Source organism: Balaenoptera borealis (genome assembly GCF_965194805.1).
Source record: "Balaenoptera borealis genome assembly, chromosome: 13".
NCBI lineage: Eukaryota > Metazoa > Chordata > Mammalia > Artiodactyla > Balaenopteridae > Balaenoptera > Balaenoptera borealis.
In genome coordinates this window covers 45,272,695-45,298,634 of record NC_138870.1, presented here as the reverse complement: position 1 = coordinate 45,298,634, position 25,940 = coordinate 45,272,695, and the positions used below count along the sequence as shown (strand labels likewise).

At 55.6% G+C, this 25,940-nt stretch overlaps 2 protein-coding genes across 16 annotated transcripts; one reads left to right on the top strand and one right to left on the bottom strand.

Annotated features, from left to right (window-relative positions):
• Positions 1-3,938: 3,938 nt before the first annotated feature.
• Positions 3,939-9,178, bottom strand: TARBP2 (TARBP2 subunit of RISC loading complex; the record flags this gene model as incomplete). 10 transcript variants are annotated; one of them, XM_082351400.1, is made up of 9 exons in its annotated part: positions 8,910-9,157; positions 8,194-8,358; positions 7,264-7,366; positions 6,570-6,665; positions 5,938-6,010; positions 5,601-5,718; positions 5,162-5,289; positions 4,529-4,730; positions 3,939-4,372 (listed from the first exon to the last, which is right to left on the bottom strand). In XM_082351400.1, the coding sequence occupies exons 2-9, from the start codon at positions 8,351-8,353 to the stop codon at positions 4,215-4,217; spliced, it is 1,038 nt and encodes a 345-aa protein (XP_082207526.1). In that variant the 5' UTR covers positions 8,354-8,358; positions 8,910-9,157. The 10 variants fall into 10 exon arrangements, with proteins under 10 accessions (XP_082207526.1, XP_082207524.1, XP_082207527.1 ...); XM_082351398.1 differs by having other exon boundaries at positions 8,194-8,363; positions 8,910-9,155; XM_082351401.1 differs by lacking the exon at positions 7,264-7,366 and having other exon boundaries at positions 6,570-6,648; positions 8,194-8,363; positions 8,910-9,159.
• Positions 9,179-10,832: 1,654 nt separating this feature from the next.
• On the top strand, positions 10,833-25,860 carry MAP3K12 (mitogen-activated protein kinase kinase kinase 12). Of its 6 annotated transcripts, none has more exons than XM_082350670.1 (14): positions 10,833-11,011; positions 19,147-19,628; positions 20,241-20,424; positions 20,590-20,781; positions 21,062-21,220; positions 21,387-21,545; positions 22,287-22,395; positions 22,646-22,755; positions 22,879-22,995; positions 23,119-23,256; positions 23,452-24,076; positions 24,275-24,345; positions 24,437-24,710; positions 25,117-25,860. In XM_082350670.1, the coding sequence occupies exons 2-14, from the start codon at positions 19,184-19,186 to the stop codon at positions 25,213-25,215; spliced, it is 2,682 nt and encodes an 893-aa protein (XP_082206796.1). In that variant the 5' UTR covers positions 10,833-11,011; positions 19,147-19,183; the 3' UTR covers positions 25,216-25,860. The 6 variants fall into 6 exon arrangements, with proteins under 6 accessions (XP_082206796.1, XP_082206797.1, XP_082206800.1 ...); XM_082350671.1 differs by having other exon boundaries at positions 10,833-11,012; positions 19,173-19,628; XM_082350669.1 differs by lacking the exon at positions 10,833-11,011 and adding an exon at positions 15,291-18,469.
• The last annotated feature ends 80 nt before the right edge of the window (positions 25,861-25,940 follow it).

The following is a 25,940-nucleotide window of genomic DNA, read 5'->3' as shown; positions in this document are numbered from 1 at the left end:
GTGGGTGGTTTGTATAAATTACGTAACACAACAGAAGGCTCAGATCTGTGCACTGCCCTTAGGGACAAGGGCCCTTGACATTATGGGAGCCCTCACTAGAGAACTTGTGTGCTTTGCATGGATGGGGCTTGGAGGGCGGTGGAAGGCAAGTGGCCTCTTAACCTTTCAGTGTTATGTCCCCCACGCCCGCAATTAAAAAATAATAAGCCCTACCTTCAAGAAGTTTCCAGCATGCCTGGGGAGTGCACTTAGACGCAGACAGAAGGAGAAGTGCTCTATGATTCTATGAGTTCTATGTGTGTGGGGAGGAGGGGAGTCTGGAAATGAGAGGCGGAGTTTATTTAGAAACAGGCAAGATAGTTTACAAGAAAAACAGGTAGTGCTCAGGAACTATGGGGAGGTGTGGGGCAGTCACTTCTGATTTCTTGCATCTGTGTATTCCTTGATACCACAAGTGAGGAGGGTTACCAGGCTAAAGAACTTGACCAGGAGATAGCCGGGTACCTCTGAGGGGTTTCCAATAGGAGAGAGGAGATTTACATGCTGTTTGTTTGTGGCTGGTGTTTGGTACAATTGACACAAACAGGGAGCTCCAGTCTCCTCTGGGGAGCGGGAAAGGCAGTGGTGGTCTTCATTGTGGTCAGGAGCACATGAGAGTCCAGAGAACAGTAAAGGAAGTTGCTGAAAGCCAAATACCAAAACCAAGATTGAGAGATTTTGGAGGTGGGGATGAGACTGAAGGGAGGACAGTTTCCCAAGTTAAAAGAATTAACCCATTCCAACTTCTAGCCAAAGGAGAGACCCATCACCTCCATCCAGGACACAGGAAGCAGCTAGACCAGCCCCTTTCTGAATGCAGCCTCAGCTCAGATCCACTTGTAACTGGCGATCAGAGAAATAACAGAGGGTAAACATTTATTGTGTGCCTGCTATGTGCTAGGTGGAGTGCTAGATGCTTTGCATTCATCAAGGTATTTACTGTTCACAGAACCTCTTGATAACAGGAGCAGTTACCTCATGATACTGATGATGACCCGAGGTTTAGCTTGAGACACTTGCCCAAGGCACACAGCGAAGTGCAAGAGCTGGATTAAAATGGCTCTGACCCTGGAACCGCTCTGCAGCACCCCACCTACCCTCACACCTTGCTCCTCTGAACTTGGTCAGATAAGAATGGACAAGGACCTCGATATGGCGCAGGATCCATTTCCCACAGAAGAACCATCTCCTCATGGACTTGATGCTCCCATTTAAGAAGTGGTGAAACTACAAGATGTAATGATGATGAATGTCAGGTTCTGTGCTTGGGACCAGCGGTGAGACAAAGCTTACAAAAAGGTTCACCCTAGCTTAGGCTGCATTGATAGAAGTATCAAAACCTGATCTAATCTACCTATCCTAAGAAGTATAAGTTGGTTTCTAGATGCCTCGCTTTAAAGAAGGGGGAATGCTTCCCCTTGAACAAAGAAAGACAAAAGAAAGAAGGAAGGAAGGAAGAATGAAATCTGTCTTCAAACATGGGAAAGGCTTGTAACATGAGAGATGAGAGGTGTTCTCTGAGAGTGAGGGAAACCAGGACCCCTGGTGGAGGCCACAGGGAGATGAAAGCCAGATCCTTGCAAGGATGATTCTGTCTGGACTGTCTGAGGAGATGGCAAGTTCCCTAGGACCCAGGATAATCACAGCTAACGTTGTGAGGAAGCCTGCTCTATGCCAGGTCCTGTGCTGAATGGGTTACAAAAAGTATCTCAAATGATGCTCACCTTAGGAAGTGGTTCCTTTTAACGCTGCCATGTTTTAGGTGAAGAAACTTCTTACAGAGAGCTAAGCATCTTGCCCAAGTCTGATTCACAGGCCCTTTATGTCATGGCACCTCTCCAGCATCAAGAACCACACTGGGGCTGCTGAGGAAGGGACTCTAGGATCAGAAGGGAAACTACCAGATGACTTTGAAGGAACGCTTCCTGAGAGGCAGTGACTGATTTTTCCTAAGGTGGCATTCTAGGCACCTGCCTCAGTAGGTCAGAGCCAGAGCCAGGCAGAGGCTGGCGTGACCAGAGGGAGGTGGACACCCCAGTATCCTGCCCCTGCCTTTCTGGGACTCTGTGGGGTCAGGGCCTTAGGACCTCCAGCCACCCTACCCTTTAACAAACTGTTCCAGAAAAAGGAAATGGCCGGGCCTGACAATGCAGAGCTGTGACCACAGGGTGGCAGCAGTGCTTCGGCTGCAAAGCACTGCTCCCTAGGCTGAAGCGAGGCAGGTCCTAAACAGTGCGAGTGACGATGGGGGTCTGTCTACAAACATCTGAAGCAATCTCCACTTTCTGGGGGCTCTGAAACCTTTTAGTCTCCTGTATCTCACTTTTCTATCCACAGGCAAATCTCAGAGTATTGATTCCATTTTTGACCCTCCAACAGGCACGTACACATGGGCGTGAATGGGCTGCATGCCCCTTCCTGCAGCCTCTCCAGTCACCAGACTGGGTCATCCTGGCTGACTCTGACCCTGGCTCTTCCCTCCTTCCTTCCCAGGACATAATGCCTAGCCTGACAGGACTTTCTCTATGCTTTTATTCTACAGGTTAGGAAAGAGGAGGTGATCAGTTGGAGCTCTCCAACCTGTTGAGGGATTGGGAGTTCTTGAAGGTCCCCCAGGGCCTGGCTCTGACAAAGCATCTGCAATTAATGATGCTTCTTGAGCTCTGGAGACAGGATTTATGCATCTAATAAAGTCTGTAACTCCAGGCTTAGGGGCTGGGGCCGGAGGCTGAGAGCAGGAAGTCCCACAGGGGCCAGAGGAAAGGGGGGGTGGTGGTCCCAGATGGCTCTTAATGGAGCCGTGCATTTCCACCACCTGCTCTAGATTCCCCCTCAGGCTGCTGTCGGGGGTGAGGAGCAGGGGCACAGCAGGTATAAGAGGCAGGTGTGGCCAAAGGAAGGCAGATGGCCGCATGGACTCCAGACGCTGCTGCTGCGGCTGGTAACAGACTGGGGCCGCGCTGAAGGAGCAGGGGGCCGGGATGAAGGAGACCAGAGCGTCACGGTAAGTTAGCATGCCCACCCCCTTGTCACCATTTTCCTGTACCTCAGCTTGAGAATTGTACTCCAGGTTCAAATACTCTCTCTGGCTGCCAGGGTCCCTGGGTCCTCACATCTGACAAAATGACTCCTTAGCCTCCTACAACTTGCCCCCGGAAGCCACTCCCTTCCCCTCGTGACCTAAATGCCCAAGGCCTTTGCCCATCTTCCTTCCCGGATGCCCCTGTACCACAGGAGGAAGACAGTGGAGCCCGCCCACCGCAGGATGCCCAGACCCCCGGGGCACTCTTGCGCTCCCTGCTCCAGGCCATACAGAGACCCAGCCGGAGTCCAGCCTTCCTGATTCAGCCCCAGAGGTGAGTCTAAGAGGGACACGGGCAAGACAAGGGCCAGAGTGAGAGGAGCGGGAGGGCAGCGGGGAAGGGGGGGCACTGGAAGGGCCTACAGCTGAGGATGGATCTCTCCTAAGGTTTGGCAGAAACACCCGGGGCTCCTGGAGCAACGAAGGGCTGAGCTCCCCATTCCGGAGCCTGGCTGCCCCTCGGCGCTTTGGGAGGAAGTGACATGCCGTCCTTTGATGTTTGCATGCAAGGCCCACACCCAAAAGTGCCATGTGTCCCCCCAATAAAGCTGTCTGGCTTCTGAATCAGTGTGCGTGTCTGTCTGTCTGAGACTTGAAAGGGCCGGGAGGGAGTCCCAAGAACCACAGCCCCCTCCATCTCCGCCAAACCAAGCTCTCCAGGAACAGGCGATGGAGTTCCCAGAGGTCAGTGCACCCAACCTCCCGCCACCAGAAAGGCAAACATGGGGACCTGTGGGAAGCAAAGTAGGGAGGCACAGCAGGGGAAGTGACCTGGTGCTAACCTCTGCCACCGACTACTCAGGGAAACAGAGCAGGGTTTAAGAATCCAAAAAGCAGCACGTTTATTTGAGGCTCTCATTGGAGAGCCCCCGATTTCATTCCCCTTCGTCATCACCAGTTACGCGAGGACAGCACCTGGGCCAGCTGAGGCCCCTGGTTCCTGGCCCTGTGCCCTCCTCAGCCTGCAGGCAGGCAGTCTGTGTCAGAGGTAGAGGTGGCACCTCCAGGGGGTCCCAGAGCTGGGCAGATGCATGGGCCGGGGGCAGGAAGAGCAGGGAGCAAAGGACGAATGTCCACGAGTCCAGCCGGGGCTTTATTTGCTGCCCGCCATGATCTTGAGGTACTGCAGGGCACGGCGCGCAGCCTCGCCTCGGGCTGCCTCCCTGGTAGATGCAGAGCCATGACACACGGTGGCCGGCTGTGTGGACAGCTCCACCAGGCACTGGCAGAGCCCACTGAGGCTCAACTCCTCTGCAGACCAAGAGAGAAGAGAGAGGCAGTGCTAGGCAGGAAGGCAGCACCGGGAAGGGGGTGTCCACGTCATCGCCATGCCCTCCCGAACCCTTACTCCCATGCATACTTGCTCTGGTCCAGTCCCACCAGCCCCCGGCCCCCCAGCAGCCATACCAATATCCAGGTAGCTGACATGGAAGGCCTGCTCCTCAGAGAGCTCACTGAGGACACTGCAGCAAGCGGGGCCCAGAGCGCCCAAGGAGCCCGTGGGGCAGCTGCGGAGGGACAGGATCTTCTCTCCCACCGAATTTCGCAGAGAATCCCAGGTGCAGCCTGGGCCCCGGTTCCGAAGTCCATCTAGACGGGAGCCCACACCCTGACAAGATGGGGACAGGAAGAAGGATGCAGCCAGGGACTCTGAGACCCAGGCATTTAACAGACATCCTACGTCCAAGGAGAGAAAAGCCCAAAGAACGCTTCCTCCCATTGCCTCCCCCAGTCAATCCCTGTGTGGCCACCTCTAACTATCAGACCGTGGACCGGATGGCCAGGCAGCCTGCCTCATTCCAGTAACAGAAGCCTACAGGGCCCCTGCCCTGGGCCAGCCCCCTCCCCCAACGCACTCACCGTGCAGGCCTACAGCTGAGGCTGAGGGGGGGGCCCAAGAAACCCTGGGTCTGGTAGGAAAAAGGGCAGAAGCAGCCCTGGGACCCAGAGAGGCTCACTTCCAAGTCACAGACCTGAGTCCCCAGTGCCCTGCCCTGGCATGGAGGATGGGGCACGGGGCCTGGCCCACAAGCCACTCACAATGGAAAAGTGATCGTCATCAGGCTCTGCCTCATTCCCCTCCCGGGCATCCAGAGGCACCGTGTGCACTCGAAGCAGCATTTTGGCCGCTGCATTACGCTTTGCCAGCTTTTTGGAAGTGCCACTGCCTGCATGGGGGAGAGGGTTGCTGAATTATGGTTCCCAATAGACCCAGTGCTTCCACCCAGCTCCAACTCGGGCTGAGGGTCCCCTCAGGGGATGTCAAATGAAAAGGGGAGCTCAGGACCTGCCATGCATCCGAGAACCTAGCCGGCCAAAAGAGGAGGGCAGGATAGGGTGCAAGGAAAAAGCTAGGAGGAAGGAGCCAAGCTCGGGGTCTCCGCCAGGAAAGCAGAGAGAGGCTGGGAGCTGCCTGTGGCTGTGGCTGGGGTGCTGGGGGATGGACAGTAGCTATAGGAACTCCCCTCCGCCCAGTTACCAATCTCAATGAAACGCTCCACCCGGCAGGTCATGGTAAACTCTTTGCGGTGGGCTGGCCCAGACTCCTGGGTCACTGTGTACTCAGGCAACCGCCAGCCTTTCTGCACCACCAGCTCCTTGGAAGGGAGAAACAAGGGTGCACAAGACAGTGAGAAAAGAGTCCTCACATCCTCTCCCCCTCCCACCCTGAAAGCCTCAGACTCGGGGCTAAAGAAGGAATAAAGGAGGGGTGGGAGAAGCCCTCAGAACAAGGTAACCGCCCCACATCAGCTTCCCCCATGGCCCCTGGTACAAGGGAAGACAGGCATGCATGGGAAATGAGGATGGGGACACACCTGCAAAGCACCAACGGGGTTGCACTCAGACTGCTGAGGGGAGACAGGGGGCTGCACCTCCATGGGGGGACTCCTGAAGGAAAAAGGGCCCAGGGCCAAAGCTGAGGGGGCCGGTTCCTTCGGCAGCTGCCCATGAGTCCTAAGCCCTGCTCTGGTTTCCCCCACTGCCATCTCCCTACTCCCCGCCAGGCAGGCAGCTGTCTCTCCAAACGTCAAGCCCGCTCTCTTGCCCCTCCCACCCTAGCAAGGTCTCCTCCAGGTCCCAGGCCCATTTTGATTTTCTGGAACACTTGACCATCACCTCGCCAGGACAATGGAGAGGGGTATATATCCAGTCCCCAGAAGCACCTGATGAGACTCAAACACAGGGCCATCACGTGGCCAACTCAGAAGAAAATGGGGCCTGCAAGACCTTTAACATCAACCATGTGGCTACTGAAAAATTATAAATTACCTCCCATCCCAAGAGCTTACCAGCTGGTGCAAATTCTTCAAACTCTGGTCCCCAACTATTCCATCCTCTGTTTACACTCAGACTTCCTCATACCTGACCAGCCTGGGTCCAAGGGCTAGGGCGCCAGGAGCCAGGACCCCTTCCCGCCCCCCTCAGGCAGTCAGGAAACACAAGATACCTGGTTGGGACAGCAGATGGAACAGGAGTAGCAGCCGCTGCAGCTGTAAAAACCGGCACGTCCTCAGGCAGTGAAGAGTCTAGGGGAGAAAAAGAACTTCCCGAGGGGAAGGGGGCCTTTGATTCACACCCACGTGGGGTGGGGGTGGGGAATAAAGGGTGTGGGACCCAGGTCCTCCTGACCTGCCCATCCCCTAAGAAAATCTCTTCCCACTAGAGACAAAAACTCAGGGAAGCTCAACCACCAGTTCCTCCTGAGATCTTTTGCTGCCAAACACTCGATCAAAAAGACTAAGAAAAGTGGGAGGAGAGTCTCTTCCTACCCAAGAACCATGGGAGCAACAAACACCAACCTGAGTGTGGAAGAGGGAATGACATCTTGCTGGAGAGGGGAAGTATGTTGGGGAGCAGCTCCCTCCAACCTCAGCCTCCACCCCTCCCCCTCCCCAGGTCCCAACCTGGGCCCCAAACCACAGCCATAACCCCTCACTGGGGCTAGCCATTGTCCCCCAGAATCCTTCACAGCAGCAGGAGCCCTGGAAGCATCCTGCTTGGGTTCCAGAGGAAGCTCTCAGGAAGAGGCCAAGTCAGCGTGGTTCAGTGTCACGAGGCCAAGCCTACGGGGCAGAGGGGCTGGTGCAGGGGCCTGGGTTCCTGACAGAGCCTCTAGGATGCCTCGGCTGTTCCTCCCTCACCTGCTGTCCTCCAGGGCCGGCTCCAGCATGCTCCCCCCTTTGAGGTGTTTGAGGGCCACCTCGGCTGCCTTGTGCTTGGCTGCCTTCTTGCTGGGGCCCTGACCTGAGAGAGGGGGTGTGGGCAATACTGGAGGTCACTGGAAGGACAGAAGAGAAACCAGCATCCCACAGCCTCTCTCCTCACAGCCAGAAGGAGTCAACCAAGCCCCCTCTCACCAACCTCCCCCTGCCCAAGACTGGAAGTGTTAACACTAACTGCTGGAATGAAGTGCCCTTATCTTTCCACGAGTTCCCCGAATCAAGCCATGCCAGGCAGAACTCCTCCTGAGGTCAGACACTTTGTCTGGAGGTTCTTTCTCTGCCTTACTTTCCTCTGGGAAGCACTTTGTTTTCTCTCAATAAATAGAGCTGGCTGGAAAAACAGAAGGAGTGCAGGCTCTAGAGTCAAAACCTGGCTCTGCCACCTACTAGGCATGTGACCTTGTCCCAGTCATTGAATCTCTCTGAGCCTCGGTTTCCTCATATTCAACATGAGGATACTACCACCTACATCACTGGATTCGACCACGGTTTAAGGTAAGTGTGAATTTGATTAGGCTGATTAAGCACCTGGAACAGAGTCCAGCACAGCGGGCACTCACTCCCCCAAATGCTGCACTGAGATTTCGAATTATCTCCTCTTACTTCTTCCTCCAGGATGACAACGATCTGCCGGATCACTGTGGCAGCACGGTTTGCTCCTCTAACTCTCCCGAGTCCTACCCACCTCCTCACAGACCTGTTCTCCTAATCCAGTCAGTGATTTTTCCCCTGAAATCTCTCCTTCCCTCACTGGTCTTGGAGAAAAGGACTGTGAATAGACTCCAAGCAATAAAGCCAATGGGGCCCTGTGAATGCACACCCCAGCCAGGCTGCCCAAGCCTTCCTCACCAGTGCAGCTGGTGTCGCCAACGGTGACCCGGAAGGTGAAATTAGGCTGGTGGGCTTGGCCCTCGGCTTTGAGAAGGTCGTACACGGGCGTCTTCCCTATTCTGGTCCCATACTCCTGCAGAAGGCTGATCGGGGTCTTGCCCGGGTTGGCTGCCAGCATTTGCTCTATACTGGGGGGAGGGGCACAGACCCTCATCACACCTCCCCTCTCTGCACCCACCTGGCCAAGCACTGCCATATCAGACCCAGCACACTATGGGGGACATAGGGTCCAGGGGACCTTAGGCAGCCACCGGCTGGGTTCAGTGTGGAGTGGAGGTGCAGGCTGGGAAAGCAGGGTCCACTGCCCCAGGACAAGCGGGGAAAGCACTGTTCCCTGTCTTAGTAAAGGCGAGGGATCCTGTACCCCAGTGCAGTTTGGAAGTGCATGTCCCCTGACACAGTGCAGGCCAGGACCCCAGTACCCACCAAATGCACTGAATGTCGGGGGCATAAAGCCCAGCGCCCCAGTGCAGTCTGGGAACCGGGCCAACCCCGAACTAGCTAAAGCTGGAGGCAGTGGCCACTGCCGGGGTGCATGCCGGGAACCACGGCCCACTACCCCAGTGCTTGCCGGGAACAACCCTCAGGCCAGGTGCATGCTGGGGCCGAGACGCTACTCCCTCCGCACCGTGCCAAGTTATGCGCCCTGCAGAGATTGGTACTAGGCGGCTCACCTGGGCAGCCCGCAGCCCGTGGTAGTGCCGGAGCCCTGCTCCTCTTCACTCATTCCCTCCTCCGTCCCCGCGGGCGCCACCGTGACTACAGCCTCCACGCGCCCCAATACACCGCCGACGAGCTAGGGCCGGGGCCAAGCCCCGAGTTGCGGCCGGTCGGGCCTGCCGCGGAGCATGCTGGGATATGGAGTCCCCCGCCCACCCGACTCTAAGAGTCTCCATCAGGAGGGGAGCTATCCGCCCCACAACCCTCCGCGTGGTTCGCCCTGGCAGGCAGCACCGCCTTCTGGGAGGAGCGGACTCATCCACTGTCGCTTCCCGAGCTGAGGGTGGTATTTTGTTTTTTGTGTTTTGTTTTTAATATCGCCCCGCCTCCTTCCTTCCGCGTCTCCTAGCCTCAGGGCTGGGGCTCTGGGCATGCGTACTAGCAGAATGGAAGCGTCTAGGGGCGGGGCGGTAAGGGCGAACTCGAGATTGGGGGGAGGGGGGGCGGGGGGGGGCCTTCGGGTCCCTTGAAAACTACAGAACCCAGGAGCTTGCGCGTCATCTTTGTCACAGCTGGAGGGGCAGGGTCAAACGTGCACGAAAAGTTTCGCGTCGTAATTGGTTATTCCCGACTGCGCTCGCTTGCTCTAGGAGGATTGCGACTGGTTACTTCACCTAGAGGGGCGGGGACAAGGGAAGAGTCAACCCCCTTGACCCCGCCTCTTTCTGAGAAAAGGTTGTGATTGGCCCAGGTGCAAGGCTGCTGTCGGTTCCTGACTCTGCAGTCTGGGAGGGTGAGCCCTGCCTGGACGCGGGAGGGCACTATCCTCTGCCCCTCAGGGCACCGGGGCAGTTGTAAATCCTAGCCCATCTCAGTCTCAGTTCCCGCTCAGCCTTTGGCCTAAGCCCCTGGCTCTCGGGCCTTCGTCTCACAGAACCTGCTTCTTTTTCCTAGGTTGTCCTTCACCTCCCTTCCCCTTAATTCTGCCCTGCAGCCTGTCGGTTTCCGCTTTTCCAAAGCCTTTTTAGAATGGCCCTACACCTTTCTGTAGCTGGTTCCCCTACGCCAGGAGACCCCCCCCTCTGGGGACTGAGAATCAGGCTATAGTGGGACAACAGGATTAGTAGGACTAAGGCACATAGTGGTCTCATTCCCTCTGCCCTGGGTCTTGGGTCTCTCAGCTAAAGAGAGAACAAGAGAGGATTCTGGCCTCTTAAGACTAATCGACTAATCTGTGTGCGGAGCAGAACGCGTATTTTTGGGTCCCAGAGCTCCATTCCCTCTTCACCAAGGTCTCACGGCCACTGGCCTGAAAGTTGTAGGGAAAATCTTGTGACCTTGGAGAGAAAGAGATCACGAAAAATGTCTGACTCTAACGAGTGTTCTGGGAATGGATCAGGGAAGAGATGGGCTTCTCTTTGCGGGGGTAGCGGTCCGGAGGAATCTTGGAATAATAACAAGGGGTCATCCAGGAACACTGGAGGGGGACGGGGCATTGAGCTGAGTGGATTCCAGCTGGGTGGAACTGGAGTTGTGAAAATTAGGGGAAAGAAGACAGGCAAGATCGTTTGACAGGGGGAACGATGCTAGAGCGCTGGGGGCTGGGGGTCCCACCTGAGGGGCTGCTGTCTCAGGGTATAGGAGGGAGCTTTTAAGACCAGCATGGTGGGCTCCTACGGAATCGGCTTAAGGCCGGGGGTGGGATCGCTCCAGGTCCCCGCCAGCAGGGAGGTGCGGGGCCCGGACGACCAGGGACGAGCCTGGAACGTGCCTGATGGCAGCAGCAGGCTCCTTTAAGAGGCCGCGGCTCCAGCGCAGCATCCCCCGTTCAGGGCGTGTCCGTCCCGGGGGGCCCGGGGCGGGGGCCTTGGAAGGAGCGGGAGTTCAAGCCGCGTGAGGACGGGGCTTGGGGTCGGGGGGTGGGGGGAGAAAGCTGGGGCTGACACCCGTGCACCCGGACACCGCACGAGCATCGCCTGTGACAGCGCCCCTGGTCCGGTCGAGGGCAGCGGGGGGAGGAGGGAAGGAGGAGGAGAAGGAGGAGGAGGCGGGAGCAGCATCCGGAGTCGAGCTGCAGCAGCGCCGCCTTTTGTGCTGCGGCCGCGGAGCCCCCGAGGTGAGAGCCGGGCCGAGTTGTGGAGGGTCGGGGGCAGGGATGGGTCCGGGTCCTGGGGTCCGGGTGCCGAGGGAGGGTCGGGAGGCAGATGTGGCGGGGTGCGGGGAGGGTGGCGCGGGGATGCTGAGACCGTGGGGATGGAGGAACTGGGGACCTGGACCCGACGCCTGTGGGGATGGGAAGGAGGGGAACCGAGCGGAGGGACGCCGCGGCCCAGCTTGGAGGCGAAGGGCCTCCAGAACTGGAAAGGAGTGTGTGGGGTGGGGGTGGGGGCACGACTGGGGGACGGACGTAAAGGGCAGGGGGCAAGGGAACATCCTCCTCTCCTCCCACTCACCCTCAGGAGGGGGGAGAGGGAAGGAGGAGGAAGAGTTTGGGCCCCCTCAGGGCAGGAAAGGAAGGACAAGGCCTCATGTGCCCCTCACTCCCCTCCCCCCTACACACACACACACACTTAGCAGGCTGCACCTGAGGATTATAGGCAAGAGCACCTGTTCCTGGATGCCCAGGTGATGGTCATCCTCCCCTCCCCCATTCTTAGGTGGCTTTCTCCCTCCTCAGTCTCTCCATCTTCTCTGGCTCCCCTAACCCATTTCCCAAGCCCAGGCCTTTCATAGACCTCCTCCCTTTTCCCTACATACTCCTCAAACTCCTTGGCTTAAAACTATGCAGGAATCCTTTCCACAGAGTTAAAACTCCTATAACCATGGCCTTGGCTAAGGGGAGGGAAGAGAAAGGGTCAGAGGCTCTATAGACAGTGGAAGGAAATAGTGGGGTATCCCTTAGAATTGAGGGAAGAGTCCCACCTTTTAGCTCCTTTACCTGCTCCCTCTTGGGAGGAGAGTGGGTCAGCAGCCCTCAACCAGGAAGGGGTGCACACGAGGTCTTGCCCCAACACAGAATCATCTCAAGCCACAGTCAGTGCCTCCCTCTAAACACAATTTCCCTTCCAACTCACAGAATGGACTCCATGGCTCTGGGAGCTCTGATTTTTCAGCCAGAGGGTCATATCTAGGGAAGGCAAGTAGGAGGGATTCAGGAAGGAAAGGGCCTGAGTATGCCCTGCGTCTTCCCATCCAGGCACTGAAGTTCCTCTGAGCTTTAGGGCCTGCTCCCTCCTATCTCACACTTAAGGGTGGAAAAAACTTCTGCCCTCTCCAGCCTGCCACCCATCTACTCACTCACTGTGGGGACTGAGGCAATGCTGGGAAGACCAATGGTGTGATACACTAACCCCAGCACATGTGAAAACGAACCGCTAAATATCCATCCCCTAATTCAACCCAAGTATGGGCAGGGGAGGCAAGAAGTTTACGTAAGAAAGTGGCTCAGGACTTTCTGGTTGTCCTTACAGCTAAGGATGGCAAAACCCCTCTAAAAACTGACTGCTGTTTCTGGGTCCTTCCCCCTGAGGTGATGTGCTACTCTGGCTTTGCCAGGAAGAGGACCCTAAATTCTAGTACCCACCACCCTGGACTTGCCCAATGGCTTATCACGTGCAGTCCCACCTAGCCCTGCTGGTCTGGGAGAAAGAAGGGATTAGGGAATCAACCCCTTCAGGAGTCCCTGTTGAGGCAGAACAAGGATAGTGTGGAGATGACGCCAGCAGGGGACACGGGGGCTTCACGATGGGCTGGCTACAGACACTAGTCTGTCTGCTTCCTTTGCTCCCAGGAGAACTAGGGGCAGCTGTGCTGGGGAAAGGTGACGAGGCGGCAGGGGCGTGCTATTCCAGAGGAGAAGAAGAATTCTCCAGGATACAGCCCTTTTCCTTTGGTTCCTTCTTTCTTCACTCTCCTTTTTATCCCTGTGTTTATCTAGCTCCCTTTCCACCTATACCATCTCTGCTGCCTCTTGCTTTGCGGAGGGAGACAACGGAAAGAAGGGAAGGGACACACGTTTATAAAAATCTACTACTGCTTGTTAGGCGCTTTCCACATGCTAATGTTTATAGGGAGCTTCCTGTGTGCCAGGTACCAGGCCAGGAACTTTATTTGGATTATCTCAATACTGCTTATAACAATACTGAGAGGTAGAATGATCATCATTTCTATTTTAGGGATGAGGAAACTGAAACTTAAAGAAGTTAAGTAATCTGTTCAAAATCAAAAAATCAGTATGTGGCAAAAGAGTTTAGGATTTGAACCCAGGTGTATCTGACCCAGAGCCTATGTTATTACCCACATAATATCCTGCATTGCCACTGTGTGAATTAGTGACCACTGTCGCCATTTAGAGATGAAGAAACTGAGGTTTGTTAAGAAGTCTCGTACTCCAGGTCGCCCAGCTGCTCAAGAGCAGAGACAGGACCTCAAGCAAGCCTCTCTGCTTCTCAGGCCATCCACCCTCCCTCCCTAGCTCACTGTCCAAGGCTAGGTGACAGGAATGGATATAGGCACTCTGTAATTTTCATTTCTTCTTTTTCAGTTTAAAATAGATTTTTTAATTTCTTAATAAAAATACCCACAATTCCACCTACTTAGAAATGGTTACACATTGGTTTCTATCCTTCCAGATCTTTTTAAATGCACATCCGGCTCAGGAACAATTTGTTAAAATACGCTTAACTTCTTCCAGGTGCACCTGAGGTCCTAAGTAGCAGAGACCCCTGTGACCCATCATACCTTGCTCCTACCCTCGCCTTCCCCTCAAACCTTGACGGGTAGGGCTGCGGGGTGATCCTGGGCCACAATGGCCAGGGGGTGAGGATGGGGTACAGGCAATTAGGCCTTCCCCCTCAGTCCAGAGGAGGTGGGATATAAGGATTTGCAGAGGAAGGACGGGGGCCTCTAGCACACCACTGCCATTGTGACCTGGTTCCCCTGGGACGTGAAATCAAGATTTGTCCTGGGGAAGTAGAAGGTTCTGGTCTCCCTTCTGGTCAGACAGAAGAGATGGCCTCTCCAGAATCCACAGAGAAAGACCTGGTGTCCAGCCAACCAGAAAGACAAAGCCGGGAGCCCCAGCACTGTGCTCATGTCATTCCCCACATCATCTTACTTAACCCTCACCATCCCATAAGATAGGGTTGGGAGTCTCGGAGGGATTACGTTCCTTGAACTAATTCACGGCAATATGAGGTTTTAGTTCTGATCTCTCCAAATCCAAAGCTGGTTCTTTTTTCCTAAACAGTACTGCCCCCTCTCTCCCAGCCCCTTCACTGCCCACCCTACTGGAGGAAGAGGTGGTGGCAGCTAGGGGTCTCAGGGCTGGACCTGTGTGAGGCTGGGGGCCTGGAGTTAGGGGTGAGCTCCAGTTTTGCCCAGGCTCTCAGGGGAAGGCATTCCCCCCTTATGAGGGCACAATAGAAAAGCTGTAGTTCCTTCCATCTGAGAATAACCCTGGGGCCAGGACCACGGATCCTGTAAAAAGCAAAACAAAAACAAGCTGCAGCCAAGTGGCCAGGAGCCTTGGCCAGGAGGGGTTAGAGTCTTTTACTCTCTCAGGATCTCAAAGCCTGGATTGGTGGAACTACCATTCCCAAGTCTTGGGTCTCCTTTCTGTGTGAAGACATCCCCTCCACCCCCAGTCAGGAGAGAAGGGGAATCTTCCTTCCTTTCCTGAGTGCAAAATAGGGTCCAAGACAGTGGCGAGTGCTCAGTGTGAGAGCCCAAGACTTGGACAGATGGCCTGGCCTCTCAACTGAGCCCCCAAGACAGCCAGACAAGCAGCTTGGCATTGAGATTCTGCTGTTAGAACAGGAGGGAGTGAGAAACGATTTAATGGGTTGCTTTGCCACAGGCCTCCAGCATCTCAGGCAGGAGAATCTGGGAGGAGGAATGAAAGGGGTGTGGGGTACTCCCTGCCCGCACTCCAGCCCTACAGCCCCCTGGAGGGAACCACCAGCAGAGAACCTGGTAGCTGAAACTGAATTGGGGCTTCCTGGGGTGTCCGAAGAGTGGCTTCCCCTGGAAGATGCATAGTTTAGGGACCACTCTCTCCCCTCACCCAATCTGGAGCCGAGTTCTGCACAGTGACCTTTTGGTAAATATGGTTGACAGAATGACTGACAGAGATATCCACCCCTTCCTGTCACATCCCTGCCCTTCCCCCGTGCTCTGCATAATTGATGGCCAGGGAGACATCCCACCCCCAGGGTGACCGAATGTCTGGGGCAGGGGTTCCTAGCCATGATATCCCCCGCCCCCCGCCCTGCAAAGCCCTGGCGCCAAGGCCCAGGTGGTGAGCAGTGGGACACAGCTGGCAGGTCAGAGATAAAGGACACAGAGAGAGAGTGTGTGTTGGGAGAGAGGAATCTCCAGTTTACTATAATCCCCTGGGGCCTCAGCTCCACCCCACCCCCACCCCCCTCCCCAATACACACACACTCCTTCAGGTCAATCTGGAAGAGCTGTCATTAGCCTGAGAACAAGGAGGGGTGGACTGAGCGTGCCTGGGTTCCCTCCCTTTCCTTCGGTCCCATCTCCTATTTCTTCAGCTACTTCCACTGCCCGAAAAGACAAACAGGTGAAATGGCTTCTCTCCCTCTCCCCAGCTGCTGGCCCTGGATACTGGAGGGGCCCCTGGGGAGGCCAGGGGAACTGGAGGGAGGCTTGGCTGCAAGTGTCTCGGAGCGTGTCACCTTCTCTAGGCCTAAGGCTCCAGGTTGCCAAACACCAGGTGAAGGCTGAAAAATTCCTTTAAAAAGCCAGGTGTTGTGCCTACTCAGAGCTCAGCTTCTAAATAGGAAATGAATTGGGGAGGGCACAGATGATCTGTTTTTCAATCCCCTTTCAGCTCCTTTTACTCAGTGTCCTCTGCTTTTCAAAATCAGTTTTTCAGTCCATCCTTCTTAGGAGTGTCTCTCCCTGTGCTTCACGCTGTTCGGTCTGGCTTTCTCTCAACTAGGTAGGCCCTCCTTCTCTGGCCGTGCCTGTCGCCGTTTCGCGTGTCCAGTCTTCCTGTCTCACCATTTCCTGCTTTCTCTGTGGCACCGCACCCCCAAAGTCAACCCAAGTCCCCTCTCTTCACCACCACCGGCTCTCCCTCCAATGCACGCGGGGACGGGGGTCAGCGTGGGGAAGAAGGGACCCCCGGTGGGGTCCAGGATCCCCGCCTGCCAGCCCGCAACCAGCACGTGGGCCAGCCCGAGTCAGGGGCGGGGCCCGGGCTGGGCCCCACCCCCGCGATCGCCGCTCACGTGACTCCGGGCTAATCTTGTCCCGGTGACTTCACGCGCCGCCTCGGGCCCAGTCGTCATGGTTACGCCGCAGCGCCCAGCGCTTCCCCCAACCCGCTGCGTCCCCTCCCCTTCTCCGCCCGGACCCCCTCCTCCTGCCGCCGGGCCCCCGCCCCCAGCCCCAAGCCACGTGACGGCCGGGAAGGAGGTCGGGAAGCGGGAGGGCGAGCTGGGGCCGTAACCCCTTCCTCTCCGCTTCGAACGGCCCTCACTCTGGCTTCTAGCAGCCGGAGTGCCCCAGTCCCGCCAGCCCTCCCTGCAGGCCCACCCGGGCGGAGCGCCGGGAGCCCCGGCCTTCGTTCTCAGTGGTCCGGAAGGGACGCCCGGCGTGGGGGGCGCAGGCGAAAGCCCTCGGGTCCTCCCGCGGACGTTCTCCGGCGAATTGGCACGTTGCTTGGGCTGTCATTTGCCTTACTACGTGCATCTCACCTCTTGAAGCCGCCGTTATCTCGCGGGATATGTTGGGGATTCGGAGGCTGGGATTTCAGCTTTCTGAGCCTCAGTTTTCTCAAGAATATAAAGGGACCAATGATAATACCTCCTTCCCTGGGTGGTTCTGAGGAATGAGGGAGCTAATGCATGCGTAGTGTACGTCTGGTCCTTAGGACGATCCTCTGGGGTGTGTAGGGCAGTGGTTGCACCTTACTGGACACCTTCCTGCTCGCCGGGTGCTGTTCGAAGCCCTGGGATCCCGTGCGACATCGTCACTCTCAGGAGTGCAGGCTCTCGGAGGAGCCGGACGCCCGCTCGACCGCACTGTGTCTCCAGGATAATGGGAGCCATGATGGAGGAAGCACAGGGGGCTGTGCCAGCCCAGAAGGAACAGTAACTCAGAGCAGCAGGGACAGGGAAGAAGACTTCCAGGATGAAGTGAGACTTGGAAGACAACAGATGGGGCTTGAGAAGCGCCTTCCAGGCTGAGCACGGAGCTTGAGCCTCTTCCTAGCTAACAGCACCTTGGGCAGGTTATTTAAGACCTCTGCTACCTCTGTCAAATGGGCGTAAGGATGCCTAACTTAGAGTTGTTAGGATTAAATAAGCTAATGCACCTATAACAGAGGCTAACATGCATGGTAAGCTTTCCATAAGTGTTAGCCATTCTCATTAGGTGCCCTGGCCCAAACTCCTGATGTAGCTTGGTGACAAGCTCTGTCCATTATGGCCTGGGTACCAACAGCAGTGGGAGACGAGGCTGGGGAGGGGCCAAGAGCATGGAGGTGAGGCTGCAGGACCAAGTGGGGGCTACTAGAGGGTTTGAAGAAGAGGGGTGCTGGCCAATTTGTGCTTTAGAAAGATCCTTCTAAAGGCTAGGTGGAGAATGGGGTGGGGGGAGCCTTAGAAGAACTTGGAGACCATTTAAGGGGCAGTTGTCCTGGGCCAGGTGACACAGCTAATGAGGCCTGAATTAAGGCAGTAACATGGAACTAGAGAAGAGAGACTAGAAAGGCACTGGGTCAGGGCTTTTCAAATGTGCCAGGCATAATAAGAATCAACTGGGGTGCTTGTTAAACACTCATCCAGGCAAACCCCACACCCACCCACTGAAAAGGTCTTTGAGAGGCCTGGAAATCAAGAGTTACAAGAGCTGAGACAATCAGAGGTGCATCCCCACCCAGTGAGCCCTTTTTATTGTAGATTCCTGCCACCCCTCTCCAGTCGTGATTCAGAGGCTTCGATGCAGGTGGTTAAGGAGGGACCCTACTATGCTGAATAGTTAGAGAGGACTGCTGGCCTCAAGAATCCCTACACCTCAGGATGATCTGGTAACTGACTAGATGTGGAGAGAAATGGGAGACCAGATGACTTCTGGTGTCAGGCTTCGGACAAGATTGGTATAGGTTGAAGAATTCGCTGTGCCTGAGTGATAGCTAGTTTATCCCTTTGTACAGTTGGAGAAATGGAGGCTCAACTACAGCTTGCCTGAGATCACGCAGCCAGTAAGCAACAGAGGCAAAGCTAGGATTCGGATTTTTTAATGGTTGCTTTATAGATAGCACCCAGCTATGAACTAGGACAAATCTCTATTGTTTGGAAAGCTGGATCTTGGTTTGGGGAGTGGGGGGAGAGGGCAATGGAGAAAGAGGAAAGGAGACTGAACTGAACCGTGGGGGAGCAGTGGGACTGATGGGAGGGCTAAGGGGGATGAAGCAGTAGGCTACAGCTTGTCCTGACACAGTTTCTGCATCCTCCTTGGACGGTTCTACCTTTTTCCCTCGTCTGTGCTGGGCAGATAATGGAGCTGATTGGTTACAGCCGTCACTTACCTCGGAGAGGCCCAGGTGTGTACGTGTGAGCACCCGAGAGGGAGACCCAGATGTGAGCCCTGAATGTGCCTTAGGATAAGACTCTCAGCAGGATCATGTATCAAGTACATGAGTGTGAGGCCCAGGAATGTCATGTGAGAGTGCCTGAGCGGCACTGAGTCCTAGCAGTGTCACCTGTGTGTGCTTCAGTGCGAGGGAGGCTTAGGAGTGTTACTGTTGTGTGCCTAAGGTTGCGACTCAGAATGTGTATATCCCAAGGACCCTTATATGACACGTGTGTGCACGTGAGCCTCAAGTGAAAGATATAATGTGCTCCAGAGGTGAATTACAGTAATCTTACAGGGAGAAGGGAACTAGTCTATTACCGTACTTGAGTTTGGGACGTACCTTACCAGTATGTACCTGAGCAGGGCTGTTACCTGTATCTACGTGAGAATGGTACTTAGGTATGTTGCCTGTATACCTAAGGAAGACTTGTGTCACTAATAGATGCTTGAGAGGAAGCTTATGTTTCCCAAGATGGATCCCAGGGGGAGCTTGGAGGGGGATAGGTACCTGAGGGTGAGGTTCAAGTGTTACTTCCAGGAGGCTCTTGTGAGCCCAGCTCCCCACCCCATGCCCCTGCTTCTAGGGCGAGCCTCCTGAGCTGGGGCACCTGCGGCTTTGACGGCCCCTCCTCCTTTTTCCCACAGGGCCCACCGCTCACCACTACACCGGGGCCCAGAGGCCATGGCCTGCCTCCATGAGACCCGCACACCCTCCCCTTCCTTTGGGGGTTTCGTGTCCACCCTAAGCGAGGCGTCCATGCGCAAGCTGGACCCAGACACTTCCGACTGCACCCCCGAGAAGGACCTGACGCCTACCCAGTGTGTACTCCGAGATGTAGTGCCGCTCGGGGGGCAGGGCGGGGGCGGGCCCAGCCCCTCCCCAGGTGGAGAGCCGCCCCCTGAGCCTTTTGCCAACAGTGTCCTGCAGCTGCACGAGCAGGATGCTGGGGGCCCAGGGGGAGCCACTGGGTCCCCTGAGAGTCGGGCGTCCAGAGTTCGAGCAGATGAGGTGCGGCTACAGTGCCAGAGCGGCAGCGGCTTCCTGGAAGGCCTCTTCGGCTGCCTGCGCCCTGTCTGGACCATGATTGGGAAGGCCTACTCCACGGAGCACAAGCAGCAGCAGGAAGGTAGGCTGTGTCCTCGAGGAGACCCTCTCCCCAGCTCCCTGAGCCTGAGATCCGTTTGGACAGCCCCACCTAAGTCGCCTGATGATCCTTTTCTCTCCCCAGAGCCCAGCCCCTTATTTGTCCATCAGCCACTGACTCCCCAGTTTTTCTTTTCTTTTTTTTTTTAAATTAATTTATTTATTATGGGCTGCGTTGGGTCTTCATTGCTGTGCGCGGGCTTTCTCTAGTTGCGGCGAACGGGCTTCTTATTGCGGTGGCTTCTCTTGTTGCGGAGCACGGGCTCTAGGCGCGCGGGCTTCAGTAGCTGTGGCGCACGGGGTTAGTTACTTCGTGGCATGTGGGATCTTCCCGGACCAGGGCTCGAACCATGTCCCCTGCACTGGCAGGCAGATTCTTAACCACTGCAACACCAGGGAAGTCCCCCCAGTTTCTTTTTAGACCACCCCTTCATTTCCTTCCTGTCCCCTCATCTTCTCAGCCCATTTTAGCTACTTTTCTGCCTCACCCTCCTTGAGTCATTTCAGCCAACCCAATGCTTTTCCCTGAGCCTGACCACCCCAAGGCCCCAGGTGTGGCTCTCTGAGCCTGTGGCACTGTGCCTCCTGTCCACAGACCTTTGGGAGGTCCCCTTTGAGGAAATCCTGGACCTGCAGTGGGTGGGCTCAGGGGCCCAGGGCGCCGTCTTCCTGGGGCGCTTCCATGGGGAGGAGGTGGCTGTGAAGAAGGTACGGGACCTGAAGGAGACTGACATCAAGCACCTGCGAAAGCTGAAGCACCCTAACATCATCACCTTCAAGTAAGGTCTGGGGCAGGGGCCGGGGTACTCTTTTGAGGGCAGGGATCTACCGCACCCTTCCTGAAGCGGGTGCCAGATGGCGTGGGTGGGAATGGGGGTGCCAGGTGTGAATCAAGTGGATGCTGGGCTGGCTGAGGCCTTCATGCCACTGTGTTTGGCTCCCAGGGGCGTGTGTACCCAGGCTCCCTGCTACTGCATCCTTATGGAGTTCTGCGCCCAGGGCCAGCTGTATGAGGTGCTGCGGGCTGGCCGCCCTGTCACCCCCTCCTTGCTGGTTGACTGGTCCATGGGCATTGCCGGTGGCATGAACTACCTGCACCTGCACAAGATTATCCACCGAGACCTCAAGTCCCCCAAGTGAGTAAGCAAGCAAGCAGGGAGAAGCTACTGTGCACGGTCTCCTGTAGGTGTCCCCACACAGGTCAGTGTGACCATCTCCCTGCTTTCAGACCCTGTCCTAAAGTCCATGTGGCCATCTCAGAAACCCCTCCCAAGTGACAGTCCTATCTCTAGAGGGCTGTGGTAAGCCCCCCGTTTCTGGGTGTCCCAAATGACTTAAAACAGAAAGGTAGAGTTGCTTCAGCTAGATGAGGTGCGTGGAGGGGCCCGGACCCCAGCTGACTACACTCTTTACCAGCATGCTAATCACGTACGACGATGTGGTGAAGATCTCCGATTTTGGCACTTCCAAGGAGCTGAGTGACAAGAGCACCAAGATGTCCTTTGCAGGGACAGTAGCCTGGATGGCCCCTGAAGTGATCCGCAACGAGCCTGTGTCTGAGAAGGTCGACATCTGGTGAGGGCCACGCTGAGGACTGAGAATAGCAGGCGGCCAGCATGAGAGCTGGCGGGGTGGGGGGTTCTTCCAGGGCCTGAGTACAAGTGAGAAGTGAGACGAGCCTGCAGTAACCTGCAGGGCCTCTGGAGGAAGAACCCCCAAGTGACGTCCCTCTTATCCCTAGGTCCTTTGGTGTGGTGCTGTGGGAACTGCTGACTGGTGAGATCCCCTACAAAGACGTAGATTCCTCAGCCATCATCTGGGGTGTGGGAAGCAACAGTCTCCATCTGCCTGTGCCCTCCAGCTGCCCAGACGGCTTCAAAATCCTGCTTCGCCAGTGCTGGTAAGGACCACCTGGCCAAGCTGGGAAGCAAGGGAGTGTGGCTGACGGTTAGCCAGCACCCAGGACCCAGGCACCCAGGCCCAGGATCCTGAACAGGGAAAGGGGGACAGAACTCCCAAATATGGCTCTCCAAGAAAGACCCCAGGATTCAGAGTGTGTATCAAGGGAACTAGGATAAAGAACTGAGAGAAATTGGGCTGACCAATAGTCTGCAGTGGTGCACAAACTGTGTGTGACCTTGGGCAAGCAGTGTTCCCTCTGAACCTGTTTCCTTATCTGCAAAATGGGGACAACAGTGTCTGATATAGAGGGTGGCTATGAAGCGCCTGTGAAGGACCAGCACAGCCACTGAGCATGGTTGGTTGAGCCTCAAGTAGACTGTCTTACAACGCGGGAGGCCCTGGACCCTTGTTGGGAACCTAGACCATGGAGGAAGGTGGGAGATTTCTAATCTTTGGTTAAGCATTTCCCCAAATGTGTTTCTTTTAATGGAGTTACTCAAAAAGGTTTGTTTTGGCAAACAAGTTGGAAAACAGGATTAAATAGGTTTCCTTACTGCAGGACTTTGATATGCTAACAGATGACCTGTAACATTTCCTAGATAGTTGACCAGGGAATTCTTTTGTCACAGAATACGTTCTAGAGTTGGATTCTCCAGGACATGCTTTGGGAAAGGATGCTCTAGTTCCTTTCTGGACCTCCCTGAAATTCCTTTCTCTCCCACAACTCCATTCCCTCCAGGAACAGCAAACCACGAAATCGTCCATCATTCCGACAGATCCTGCTGCATCTGGACATCGCCTCAGCCGACGTACTCTCCACACCCCAGGAGACTTACTTTAAGTCCCAGGTGTGCTGTGGGGAGGAAAACGAATGCCTTAGCTCCCTCTCTTTGCAGGGATAATGGTGTCCTTTGAGTGGAGGCTGGGAAGAAGGGTGGCTGGGGATGGATAGATTAGCTCTTGAAGGACTGAGACCTGGTCTTGGTTGATCCTGTGCCCCACTCCCGTCTGCTCCAACACACACAGTTTGCAGCAGTGCAGGCACCTGCGAAGGCTTTCTACAGGTCTCCTCACCCCTAATTTTCTCTCCCCCCCCAGGCAGAGTGGCGTGAAGAGGTAAAGCTGCATTTTGAAAAAATTAAGTCAGAAGGGACCTGTCTGCACCGCCTAGAAGAAGAGCTGGTGATGCGGAGGAGGGAGGAGCTCAGGTGTGTGTTTTGGGAAGGTGATTTCACCAATAGCAGGGCCTGCAGACCAGTTCCCAGAGACTGGGATAAATTATCGCACCAGGTGAAGCCAGCTCACCTCGGGGACCCTTCTGCCCATTTCAGACACGCCTTGGACATCAGGGAACACTATGAGCGGAAGCTGGAGAGAGCCAACAACCTGTACATGGAACTTAATGCCCTCATGTTGCAGCTGGAGCTGAAGGAAAGGGAGCTACTCAGGTAATCACACACACCCTCATACACCAAATCCCGTCTTCCTGGAGCTGTGCCTGACTTGGAGATCCTACTGAGCCTCGGCCCCCATCCCTGGTCCCATGCCCAGCTAAAGTGTTTTGTCTTTAGGAGGGAGCAAGCTTTAGAGCGGAGGTGCCCAGGTCTGCTGAAGTCACACCCTTCCCGAGGCCTCCTGCACGGGAACACAATGGAGAAGCTCATCAAGAAGAGGAATGTCCCACAGAAGCTATCACCCCACAGCAAAAGGTAGCACCAGAGTTTACACGTGCCATCGCTTGTGAATGGCAAGGGGGATGCTGGAGAGGCAGGAGTAGGGCTCAAGGATGCCAGGAAGACGGATACTGAGATGGGAGAGAGGTGCCTTGTACTGCCTGAGGTTAGGGAGTGCTTTCATGTGATAAATTTGTTAATCTCCAACTTGCACTTTCCCTCTCCCACCAGGCCAGATATCCTCAAGACTGAGTCTTTGCTACCCAAGCTGGATGCAGCCCTGAGTGGGGTGGGGCTTCCTGGGTGTGCTAAGGGCCCCCCCTCACCAGGACGGAGTCGCCGTGGCAAGACCCGTCACCGCAAGGCCAGCGCCAAGGGCAGCTGTGGGGACCTGCCCGGGCTTCGAGCAGTTGTGCCACCCCATGAACCTGGGGGACCAGGAAGCCCAGTGGGGCCAGGAGGGGGACCCTCAGCCTGGGAAGCCTGCCCTCCAGCTCTCCGTGGGCTCCACCATGACCTCCTGCTCCGAAAGATGTCTTCATCGTCCCCAGACCTGCTGTCAGCAGCATTGGGAGCCCGGGTCCGGGGGGCTACAGGGGGAGCTGGGGACCCCGGCTCACCACCTCCAGCCCGGGGCAACACCCCGCCAAGTGAGGGCTCAGCACCTGGCTCCACCAGCCCGGATTCACCAGGGGGAGCCAAAGGGGAGCCACCTCCACCAGTAGGGCCTGGTGACGGTGTAGGGCTGCTGGGAACTGGAAGGGAAGGGACGGCGGGACGGGGAGGAAGCCGGGCTGGGTCCCAGCACTTGACCCCAGCTGCACTGCTGTACAGGGCTGCTGTCACCCGAAGTCAGGTAAAGTATGGAATGGTTCCTGAGCTCTTCCTCTTTCCTTCTTCTCCGTGGGGTGCAGTGCAAGTCCTTAATTTACCTCCCATGTTAGGTTCTTGATCTTAAGCCATTCCCGACTTAACCCTTTATAACCATGTTTCCTTATCCTGGGTCCTTGATGACCTCTTCCCCCTTTGACCAGTCCCCTCATCTCTCTTGCAGAAACGTGGCATCTCATCAGAGGAAGAGGAAGGAGAGGTGGACAGTGAAGTAGAGCTGACCTCAAGCCAGAGGTGAGTGATGGAATCAGGAGGTAATGGCACTCTTTGCTTTCTGAACTGCAAGGTGTAGTCAAGCTATAATCCTGGTCTGCCCAACATACAGGTGGTCTCAGGGCCTGAAAATGCGCCAGTCGCTATCTACTTTCAGCTCAGAGAATCCATCAGATGGGGAGGAAGGCACAGCTAGTGAGCCTTCCCCCAGTGGCACACCTGAAGTTGGCAGTACGAACACTGATGAGCGGCCAGATGAGCGGTCTGATGACATGTGCTCCCAGGGCTCAGAAATCCCACTGGACCCACCTTCCTCAGAGGTGGTTACTGGCCGGGAACCCAGCTCCTTGCCCATCCCACACCACAACCTACTCAGAGGGGAGCAGGTGAGTCACAACCAACCAGGTATTGGACAGGGAGCAGATGTCCAGTCATTTGAGATCTGCTAGGGAGACAGCTGCAGAGGCCAGAAAGATAGGTACTTAGCCCCTGTGTCACTCTGTATCTGAAGCTGTTTCCTCTGGTACTAAAGAGCAAATATCCACATGGTAGAATTTGGGAGGTCTAGAGTACCTAGCGAGGTTGCGTGCACGGTACCTATACATTGCAGCCAGGGAGGAATCCTGAAACTAGGAGTCTGGTGCCTTGGAGAATGGCCTGAGCAACTGAAACCTGGAGACAGTAAAACCACTAAACCTGCTACTACAAAGACCACAGTGAAGGATCCTGAAGGAATCTATTTGCCAAGAGATGCTGAGCCGCACATTATTGCCTTTCTGCTCTTCTTCGCAGGGCCCTCCCAACTCTGAGGACTCAGACTGTGACAGCACTGAACTGGAAAACGCCAACAGTGGTGAAGCCTTGCGGCCCCCAGCCTCCCTCCCTCCATGAAAGCCACTCTTATCCTTGTACATAGAGAAATATTTATATAAGTAATATATATGCGCCACATAATCAACAAAGACAGGGCTATCCCAGCCTAAGTCTGGCTCAAGGGAGACTGACCCCTGACCAAGTCACCTGATAAACTCTAGGGACACTGGCAGCTGTGGAAATGAAAGACAAGTACTGCCCTAGAGATATGGGTAAGGGCAAACTGGCCCCTTCCTGCTTCACTCCAATACATTCAGCAAGTGGTGAGGCAACAGAAAAGCCAAACTTGCCTAGTTTCCTCTCTATTCTGCCTAAACCCTGAGGAGCAGGAAAGGGAGCCATTTAGACTGCACTTTTTTGTTTTCTGTTTACTCTGTTTACACATTTTGCACTTGGGAGGAGGGAGGCTAAGGCTGGGTCCTCCCCTCTGAGGTTTCTCAGGTGGCAATGTAATTTCTTTGTCCCTCCATCTCTCTGCCCAAGCGCTGGCTTAGGGACTAGGGGGAGGCCAGGAGATTGTGAAAGCATGTGATGGCTCAGGCTGAAGAACTGGGGTGTTGTTTTAAGTCCCTGCTTTTATCTTGGTGCCTGATTGGGGTGGGGACTGTCATATTGTAACCCCTGTGGAAAAAACCTTGAAATATAACCACTCCATGCAGGCAAGCTGTTGAGGGTTTTCTTGGTGACTGAATGGGGTAGCCTGCATGGTTAAGTAGGAGCCTTGGGCTCCAGACGTTATCTGA